Raw genomic sequence first — 10,721 nt, 5'->3', positions numbered from 1 at the left:
CTATGATTTGAGAGAGAGAGAGAGAGAGAGAGGAAGCAGGGAGAGTTTAGCTGTAAATTTATGAGTCTCCTAATTCCAAAGTATAAAGTGAGTAAACAAATCAAGTGGCATTGTTTTCTTAAGATGTTTTTGTCGGCAATATATTCTTTACAAGTTCTTAACTATTTATAGGAAAACAACTTTTAATAATTCAAGAATCAATGTGGGGTTAAAAAGGGTTCCCGATCACAGAAAGTGTTTATAAATGTAATTAACTCATGATCAATAGAATATATATATATGTGAAAAGGCTTTTTAGGAGCTATGGGCCCTGAACTTTGTGCCCACTTGAGCTTTAGTCCCTCAACTCTCAAAATAGCTTCCATAGTCTTTCTACTCCACATTCATTTGTAACAGAAGTCCTGGAGTAATTTCTGTTACTTTTTTCCATTAATATGAGGGGCAAATTGGGTCATTTTCAGTGTTTAGGAAAAAAACCAGCATCTCAGCCTCCCCAACCACCTCTTCTACCGGTGACGACCCACCAATATAGTTGCGGAGCCAACATAGGGCCAGTGTGGTCCCGGGCCTCTACTCCACTTTTTACCTCTTTTGTTTGTATATTATATATGATATATAGTATTAAAATATATTGGATTAGTTTTAGGATATTTACCCTAAAATAAAATAATATATTAGGTTCTTTTTGTCTAAAAATTAACCATAAAATTTCTTGATCTCTCTTCTACTCGTCTCCCTTAAATTTTCTAGTTTATGATATTTGCATTAAAAACTCCTGGGCATGTTTGGTATGCCTCACTGGACTGGACTAGGTTAAATAGCACTCGAAACCCTTGTTTGGTAAGAGACGGGACTAACTTAAATGAGACTGTATAGTCCAATAATGAAAAAAAGGCCTCACTCGCTCGTCTAATACAGTGAGCCTGAAAAGTGGTTCGCTAAATAGCACGCTCGCTAAATAGAACACGTGATTCTGATGCCTCTCTTTAAAAAAATATCATAATTTTATTTGTTTTCTTTTAATTATTGTTTTAGATCTTTGAATGGGTTTTTTTTTTTTTGCAGCATTTATTTATTTTAGATAAAAATCCTTAAAATATTACAATAATTATTTTGATATTGCATTTGGAAAACAAACTAGAGTAATTTACAAATGTTTGATATTTTTTTGATATTGAAACAAGTTTAACAACTATATTCTTCATCTATGATCTACAATTTTCAATATTTCACCTTCGATTTCTTGTTCTAAAATCGTGCTTCTATTCATATATTTTTTTTTGGATTGTTCGAAACCTCACACTACTACATTTTTCTATTTGCGCGACGATAGTTTGCGCGACGAAGGACAAATCGTCGCATAAAAGATCATAGCGCGACGGATAACCATATGCTTTTAGCTCTACTCCTCATCTTCGAGCTCTACTCCTCTTTCGCCATGTCGTCGTCGTCGTTGTCGTCATCATCGTCATCGTTGTTGTTGTCATTGTCATCGTTGTCGTCATCATCGTCATTTGGTTTGGACTTGAGATTTTTGATCTTTTGCTTCAATTAGGTGTTTCTCTTTGGATTTTAGTTGATTTTCGGAATGTATTTTAAGCTTTGATGATCGATTTATCTTTAGTTACTATTTGAGTTATGGATCTCATTTTGTTTAACAATGTACTTCTATGACATAATAGTAATAACAATCTGGGCTCGGCTTGTTTTGAGTTGGTCTGGTTTGTTCTTTCTTAATCTTTTCTTTGGTGGACATGTATTAGAAATACCAACATGACAAGCATTAATCAACATGACAGTAAATTAACAGTGTTATTACCCTAGACTGGAACATTATAGGGGTAGACATGCATTAGAATTAGGATGTCATAGGAAATTAGCAGTGTTATTACCTAGACTGGAACAAGACTGGAACATTACAGGGATAGATATGCATTAGAAATAGGATGTCATAGTAAACTAGCAGTGTTATTACCCTAGACTGTAAGATTACAGGGGGAGACATGCATTAGAAATAGGATATCATAGGAAACTAGCAATGTTATTACCATAGACTGGAATATTACAGCCATTAATCAACATGATAGTAAACTAGCAGTGCTATTACCCTAGACTGGAACATTACAACCATTAATCAACATGACAGTAAAGGTGTGGAACATTTGATCGGTGCATATATACATATCATTTTGTACCCTTCTAGCTTATGATTTGGTTATGTTTTTGAGTTAAACTTGTGCTTTTAATCCTTTTTGTGTTTATCTTTCAGTTCATTGAGCTTTAGGTAATAATGAGGGCTTTGGATAGTAAATGATGCAATCCATGCATGTTAGGGCCTAATTTGGATGAATGGATGAAGAGCTTAAAGACAAACTCAATTTTGGGTACAGTCCCCTGCCAGCCCAGTTTCGTAGGTCATATTGCAAGCTTTGTTTCAGCAACCTACATAGCTCGGATGAGGCCACATTCTTCATGAAAGTTGTTCCAATGGGTGTGTAATATAACATATCCAAAATTCAGCCCCATTGGATAAATATGGAGTCTGTTACCTAGCAAACACAAAGCCATGCTCAGGATGGATTTTATCAGCGCGCAAAATGAGTTAGCAATTTGTTTTGGCCTTAACTTCCTCCTCCGACCTTGGATTGGCCCAAATGATATATGGCTGGAAAGAAGACATTCTGAACTTCAAGTTTGAGTGCTTAAAGTCTTAATTTGCTTAAGGGAAGCCCAATTCGTAAGCCCTTGAAGTTGCTGGTCATGCTGACCTCAGGATGAGCTATTATTTCTGGTTGGAAGCTTGGTCATGGTGACATGAAGATGAGCTAGGGCTGCTGGTGGGATTTATTAGTGAAGTGCATCAACCATTTCAGATTTTATAATGGAAGTGTTGTATGCATTAGTGAAGTGCATCAACCATTTCAGATTTTATAAAACAAGTGTTGTATGCATTAGCCATACTTAATTCAGATTTTCAGCTTCCTTAGGCCTATATATAGTGAGGTTTCCCAAGCTTGTAAACACACCCCAAGGGGGGGAGCTCTCAAACACTTCTCTAGAGCTCCCTTCCCTTCTCTCCCTCAAATTCTCTTAGTTTCATTTTCTAGTTTTCAATTGTTGTAATGAAATATTTGTGCTGAAATTCTCCTTAAGTTTTTCTTAGTTCCACTTTACTTTTCATTATGTAAATTCTTTTCTTTAGTTTCAAGTTTGATTAGTTTCCAAGTTTCAATTATGGTTTTTGTTCTTATTCATTATGCTTATAAGTTAATATGCTAGTTTGAATGATTGATCACCATTTAGGCTTGCATGTTAGCTATCTTGGTTTGAATTAAGAGTAGACACCATGCTTTAATTCGAATTGAACTATGAATAGGAAGAGTATGTATGGACATTCGACAACAGGGATTAGATACATGCTTGGTTGTTTAAATTGTTCTTCTATGCTTAATGGGTTCCTAATGCTTAATTTTAGGTTAGACAACAAATGATCAAATTAGGGAATTAGGAACACAAGGTTATGACCACACACCATGGCTTAATCATACTTTAGCTAGAATCAATCCATTAATCTAAATTGAACTTGGGAACTTATCTGCTTGAGTTAGTTATTTCGTTCTTCCTTGTTTTATTTATTTCCTTTCTTTTTCATTTCTGTTTTGTGTAGGAAAAATGAATTGGATCATTCAATCACCAATCCTCGTGGGATCGACCTCGCACTTACATATGCTATACTACCAAACGGCTCGTGCACTTGCGAGTATCACAAGTTGAGGATGCAACTGAATCCATTTTGGTGCAGCTGTATCTACGCAACAACATTACAGTAATTAATCAACATGATGCGTTAATGAAGCTATGATTTTCAAGATGTTTTGTTTGTAATGAATTGTTTGGATTTTTTTTATTTTATAAAATTGGGCTGGGCTTGTTTTGGGTGCCTTTTAAGTTTTTTGTGTTGGGCTTCTTTTAAGTTGATCAATGACAGTCACCTAATTTATAGAAACTTCAACACCAATTTCTTATGTAGTAAATGAGTTTTGGGTGCGTTTCTAATGTGCATTCCATATGAGGTTTTTTAAAATAATTTCAGCCCCTATTAGTGAAGCTCCCTATTCTCTCTCTCTCTCTCCTCAACCATCGACCGAGTCATTAACGGTGGAGGAGGCTCCATCGAACTCATCCTCAGATTGGATCGACGAGATTGAGACCATTCTAATGTTAGACAACGATGTTAACGACCTAGATCTCGTCGTCGGCGACAATGGCCTCGACCCAGAACTCGTCAGCGAAGGCATCATCTGCAATGCTTTTTTTTGTTGTTAAACCTGAGTTCATGATTCTTCACTGTTGGGATTGCTCCACGCTTACTTATTTAAGGTATATATTTCATAATAAAGTATCTATTTAAAGGAATAAAATAAAATAAAATTCGTTGGTTCATCAAATAAAGAGAGGTCCCGAGCTTCTTCTATGCTGTTCTTTTTTTCAATTAAAAATAATAATTAATTGGAATAAGTTTTAAGATCTTAAAAATAGGTTTGAAGTTGAATACCAAAAAAGTTTTTAGATCTTAAAATTTGTATTTGAAAACTTATGTTTTAAAAAAGAATCATGGTTTTTAAGTTCACTTTTTGAGCAGACGGGCCCTTATCCACTAGGATACACCACTTGCACGCCATCCCTCCAAACACCAAGGCATAGCATTGGAATTGGAAAGCCAAGCATACATTCATTTAATGCGTTAAACCGATGCTAACCCATATCATCATAATACAATGGATGCATAATTAATATACAATGTGAAAAATACACCACATGCATTACTTAGTTGTTGCGAAACCCGTAAGTCTTGCACATAGGAGGGACACGACAACGAACACTTTGCACCTCAACCATTAGCTTGTTCAGGATATCCTTAATTTTTTTGAAATCCCTCCTAGATCGGTCACGTTCTTCAAGGGCCACTTCTCGCTCTTTAATGGTCATCTCGTATGTGTCCAGCACAGCAGTGGGCAAAAGAGGCAACCTGCATGAACATGAGTACACATCCAAAATTAGACTTGAACAAGGTTAGGTCTTGCTCTTTCAAAGCATGATTGTATTGGCTATGAAGTCCTCAGCGTATCATAAAAGAGTATAATATTCACATCAATTGTAGATCTACAATTTTGTCTACCCCAATTTCCTTGATTTGTGTGGCATGCATGCTGTGCATTTCAGAGATATAGACATCAATTCTAGCATGTATATGGATTCTTGAACAGTCAACATATTAATTCACTTTCCAATTTGATTTACCAAACAAATCCAAAGGAAGTTGATACAAGAATTCAAAACCCACCAGCAAGCTGCAGATGACTCTTGACAAGGGAGCTAAATCAACCTGCATGGCCTCTCTAATCTGCTTTGGAGTAGCCACTGCACAACAAGAGAACACAAAATATGTGAAAAATTAGATAAATATAGAATATAAAATGACGAAAATGATATATATTGTACCAAAAAAAATTCGAAGAGACTTATTTTAGTGATATATAGAAAAAAAAAATCCATTATTAGGTAATGGAAGAGATTTATTTTATATACATTCTTGATCACACCATCCTCAAAGGATTTATCTTTTAGTTTTTTTTTCTTTTCAAAACCCTAATAGAGTTGTCCTGCTTTGGGGCTATGGTTGAAAATCAGAATTTCGAAAAAGGACAACATAAACTGAGAATGTGGTAAAACAATAACCCTAACATCAAACTCTATATTTTACCTCTGGTAAATCATCGATTCGATATACTGATTTGATTTGAACCATTAGGCTCTTTGAGACCAACACCATCTTCCTATTCAGACCATCTTCTTCTTCTTCTCCTTGGGAATCATATTCCTCGTAAACCTTAACCATTCTAATATTCTCTATGGAAGCCTAGCTAAGACCTACTTAGAAATTAGAGGAGAAAAGATGGTGGCTTTGTGTACATATTAACCCAGTCTTATGTGCTTTTATAGATGAAGTGCACTGTTCTGTAGGGGTGGTTTGTGAAAACAAAGGGGCTTGAATCTGTGTGCCAATTTGGTATTATGTTGACAGGTTTGATTTTATCTGGTAAATGGTGGTTTTGTCAAGGATCTGCTTGCTTTGCAATCTGGGAAGGGCAGGTTTCCATTTTGGTTGACAGGTGCATTTTGGCCATATGTTTCCAGGTACATTAGTCACCATGATTAAATTTACAAAAGGAAGCAGGTGAGTCACTGATCTACTTCAACAAAAATTCTCAAAAACTTCAACAAAAATTGTATGAGAGAACTATTGTCTACAGTATTATTGTATAGAACTATATCAGAACTTCAACAAAAATTGCTAATTACCAGAATTATTGTATAAGAAGATGTTATGCTAATTCTTTTTACTATTGTTGTAGTAAATGACAGTACGAGGGTAACAACTACGTAAAACAGTACTCGCCATGGTAATGCCAGGCATAAATTAAGAAATGTGTGTACAACAACAATTGTGTTAATTTTTTTTTTATGTGTTTAGTAATAATTGGATTACTTCAAAATTTTAATTTTTCTGGATGAAAGTACGAGGGTAACAACTATGTACGGAACTTGTCAACATAACGGCGGTACTTGACAATTACGTAAGAAAGTAATAAATGTGCCTACGACAACAACTATAGCATTAAAATATCAAGGAGGGAGATTTCTCACACACACACACACACAAAAATATGATGTCGTAGGGATTCAAACCAGAGACCTAAAAAAGCACTAAACTATGCAATAGCACTGTCATGCTAATATCGGGCAACTAATAATTGTGCCTACAACAACAATTGATAGATGATGTGTTTAGTAATAAGGTGTTTGTGCCTAATAAAACTCGGCCAAGAAAGCTGACCGAAGGAACAACAGCTCGGCCCTAGCGTCTATCCATGGCCAGGTCATCGTTCTTCCTTTTGTTAAAAACAAAAGTGAGTTATGATTCAAAGTCATCACGGCCTCGGTCACGGCCTCGGTAATACTGGCCGAGGACAAACTCCTCAGATACACGGCCAAAGTAGGAAAATCATGTGGCATCGCCACGTGGCATCATGGTCCCACACTTTATTTAATGAAGTAGTGCCTCTGATCACAGCAGAAAGAACATGATCCACGTAGGAGCATTTAATGAGCCAAGAAAGAGGGGACGTGATTGAAGTCAGATATGGTGAGTAAAATCAGGGATTATGTGTGAAAATCCCATGATTTTGTAAGGCTAAGCCACCAACCATCAGACCAGGGCATTAAATGCCCCTCCAAGGCCCGAGATGCAGAGCCCGCCCCCAGGGCGGCAGCCGGGGTTTATGGGTGTCACACCACCATGCTTCACGTTCCCAAATGCCGACTCGACTGCCCACTAGCTCTGATCAACCTCACCATGCAGATTTTCAGCTTCATTGTCTCCTCAAGACATTCTCTATAAATAGCGAGCTCAAACTACATTTAAGGCGTTCAACACCAAACACAAGCCTCCCACGGAGCAGATTATATTTTCCTGTCATTTACTTCTTGTCATTTACGTTCGTGTAATGCCATTTCAATACATTTACTTGCTTTCTTAGGAGTAGTGGCAGTTTGTAGGAAAATCCGTTCATCAATATATCATACGACCCTTGATTTTCAAGGCGTCGGAGCACCATCTTTGTTACTCTTTCGTTCATCCCATATATCATACGACTGTCGCCACCCAGCGACGCGCCGGAGCACCACCTAAAACCACCATCAGCGCACCATCAGCGGCCTTGTAGCTCAGGCCGTGAACCTAACGGCCGAGATCAATTCCTCTCTCGGCCACAATCGCTCTGATTAAAAGTCAAATTCAAACAGGCGCATCATTCATCTATCAAACCAATCATATCACCCTCAAACGCACGGTAAACCGTGCTGGCACGCCCGCGCACAAACCATACAGCACCGAAAGAAGGACGACCTGTGTTGATGCAGATCCACGCGGCCCGGAGCACCAGGCCGTGAGATTTGCGAACGCTAACATAAGGGAGGATGTCAAAACCTTAACTTTTCTGGATGAATAAGATTTTATTTAAATAAAACAAAATAGGTAAGCCTAGCCATGCACAAACAAATATTTTGCAAAACTACCCTAAAAATCTTTCCCAGAAAGGAAATAAAGTTAAAAAGAAAAACCCCACCTAACCTAAATTTTTTTCATGTTAGGTGCATGCATAGCATCTAGTGTTATTTATTTCTTGGTATCCAGTATGATTTATTCCTTAATAGATATGCATCTTCGCATATAACCATTTCGAATACACAGCGTTCCTTTTTCATGAAAGTTAAAGACAATTTTGTTGTATCAAATAATTGGTTAGGTTAGCTTATATATGGGACTGAGTTTTTTTCAAAGAGACAAGTTTTTGTGCTTACTTGACAGTGTTATGTTTCTAGTCATCTGCACTGAAAAACTAATTACGCATATGTGCCCTGGTCACCTCAGTTTTAGCAACTCCGAAATTTAAATCCCTTCCACCCCAGTATCCTTTGTGTGATAACATAAATAATCATTCATTTTCGATTTTTGTTAATGTTTTTTATATATTAAATATGCATGCATAAATAGCTGTATATATTAAGAGATAAATATCATTGGATGCTTTACATATACATAACATGAAAATGGTTAGGTTAGGTTGGGTTCTGATTTTGAGACAATAAATCTGCCAAAAAAAGAGTAGATTGACATAGGTCCACCAAATGTGGAAGAACAACGAAGATCCAATGGGATCCAGGGTTTTCCTGGATTTGAAGCTCTCTCTCTCTCTCTCTCTCTCTCTCTCTCTCTCTCTCTCTCTCTCTCTCTCTCTCTCTGGCTAGAGTTTTTCTCTTGTGCTCTACTTACCACTTTTCATTCTTAGCATATTGTAGCCTTTCTTATTTTATTTTAGCTTTCTAAAGTTTGTTTGTTTGTTTATTAACTTGTGCACTGCACACTGTTTCCCTCCATCCCTTGAAAGAGGCATTTCTACTTCTTGCATATCAGTTTGACACATACGCAAAAATAATTTGTCAACAATATAAAAAAAAAATCTCTGCATATATCAAATTGTGATTGATAGAAAAGTATGAGTTCCTACTTCCAAAAAATGACGCAAGTATTTTCCTTAACTTTTGAACCATATCCTTTCCAACCATTCTCACCTCACCCCAACAACAATATGAGTACCATATTTTTCAATGAACGTGGAAAAGTTACTCCTTTATATTAAATCGCATTCCATACTATATAACAGTTGCCAAGCAAATTAACAAAATGGCAAACCAACCAATCCACTCTCTCCTCCACTACATAAGACAAAGCTTAGGACTTGATGAATAAGGCGAGCATGCACGTGACTGACCCGTCAATGGAAGTGCCCCGGTCCAATTACCTGGCGAAAACCTGAACTCGAATCGTGGCAGGCGGCCTCCAACTTCCTGAGCTCTGTCCTATACAACGAATACCTATACCAACCCAACATGTGGAGCTCAAACGTTACCCCTCCACGACCTCTTCCTTCTGAGATTTTTTTTGCCACATCACCGCTTAAGTGGCCTGACAGGGTTTCGATTCTGAATCTGTGAGTGGTCTCGGTCTTGGTGCTCAAAGCTGGGGGTGGCGCCACCGGCTTCGTTGCCAGCAAGACTCTGGCTTTGGCCTGGTCGCTGTCACTCGTTTCATACAAGATCGTGGCATGTAAGCTGTGGTAGGAGACGGCGAGCTTGTGGTTGGGGTTGACAGCAACTAGCGTGACGTCCCACTTGGCGGTGAATTCGAAGGCGGAAGCTTTGATGAGGGATACGGTGGCGGAGTGGAGGTGGAACTTGGGGTCTTCGGGTTTTATTTTGGCCTCCTTGACAATGCCGCAAACTATCAAGAAGACTAACCCGACGACAAGAATCGGGGTGCCACAGCAGATGATGACGAATACTGGCAACTCCCACTAGAGGTGTCAAACGGGCCGTGCCGGGCCGTCCCGTTTGACACCTCTACTCCCAAGTCACAACTGGCGTACCAGTCATTGCAGATACATCCATCATCGGCTTTCAGAAGAAGGACTTCATCGGGCTTGATCAGCCGCATAATGATGCCCTAGTAATCTGCATCCAAATTGAACAAGCTTCGAGCGAGTTCATGTGGACGAGGGCAGCACAGCCAATATCCTGCAACTATCTATTATCCAACAGATGGGATTGGAACCCAAGATCAGCAAACTTGCCAGATCGCTCACCGACTTCAATGAGGCCACGTCAATCATGGTTGGAACAATTGACCTAGACGTCCACTCACCCCCAGTGGTTTGCTCGCAAACCTTCATGGTCATCGATGAGGTCTCTCCCTACAATGGAATCTTGGGCCGACCATGGATCAACAAGATCAAAGCCATCACATCTACTCTACACCAGAAGATATGCTACCCCACCCCTGGGGGCGGGATCGGGCAGATCAACAGTGACCAGGCCATGGCGAGGAGATGCACAGCCCAAGGGCTCAAGAAGAGCAAGCAATTACAGTTCACACTAGTAATGCAAGCTACTGAAGTGGCATAACACACTCCCAGCAGACAAGCAAGCCCGAATAGGAGAGCAGTTGCTACCTCAAAATAGCAATTAAGGAGCCAGGATCAATGCGAGGGAATCCGCCCGGAAGACTCACCTGAAAAGGGTTGGAAGCCTGAGGATGACGT

General features: G+C 38.6%; 1 protein-coding gene across 1 annotated transcript; it reads right to left on the bottom strand.

Moving 5' to 3' along the window:
- Window positions 1-9,398: 9,398 nt before the first annotated feature.
- On the bottom strand, window positions 9,399-10,071 carry LOC110773252 (uncharacterized). The gene is made up of 2 exons (XM_021977759.2): window positions 10,050-10,071; window positions 9,399-9,964 (listed from the first exon to the last, which is right to left on the bottom strand). Exons 1-2 carry the CDS (start codon window positions 10,069-10,071, stop codon window positions 9,399-9,401), a joined length of 588 nt encoding a protein of 195 aa, XP_021833451.2.
- Window positions 10,072-10,721: the final 650 nt, after the last annotated feature.

The sequence above is a fragment of the Prunus avium genome, chromosome 8, assembly GCF_965620075.1.
Source record: "Prunus avium chromosome 8, drPruAviu1.hap1.1, whole genome shotgun sequence".
In the NCBI taxonomy this organism is placed as follows: domain Eukaryota; kingdom Viridiplantae; phylum Streptophyta; class Magnoliopsida; order Rosales; family Rosaceae; genus Prunus; species Prunus avium.
This window is presented reverse-complemented; position numbering and strand designations above follow the sequence as displayed.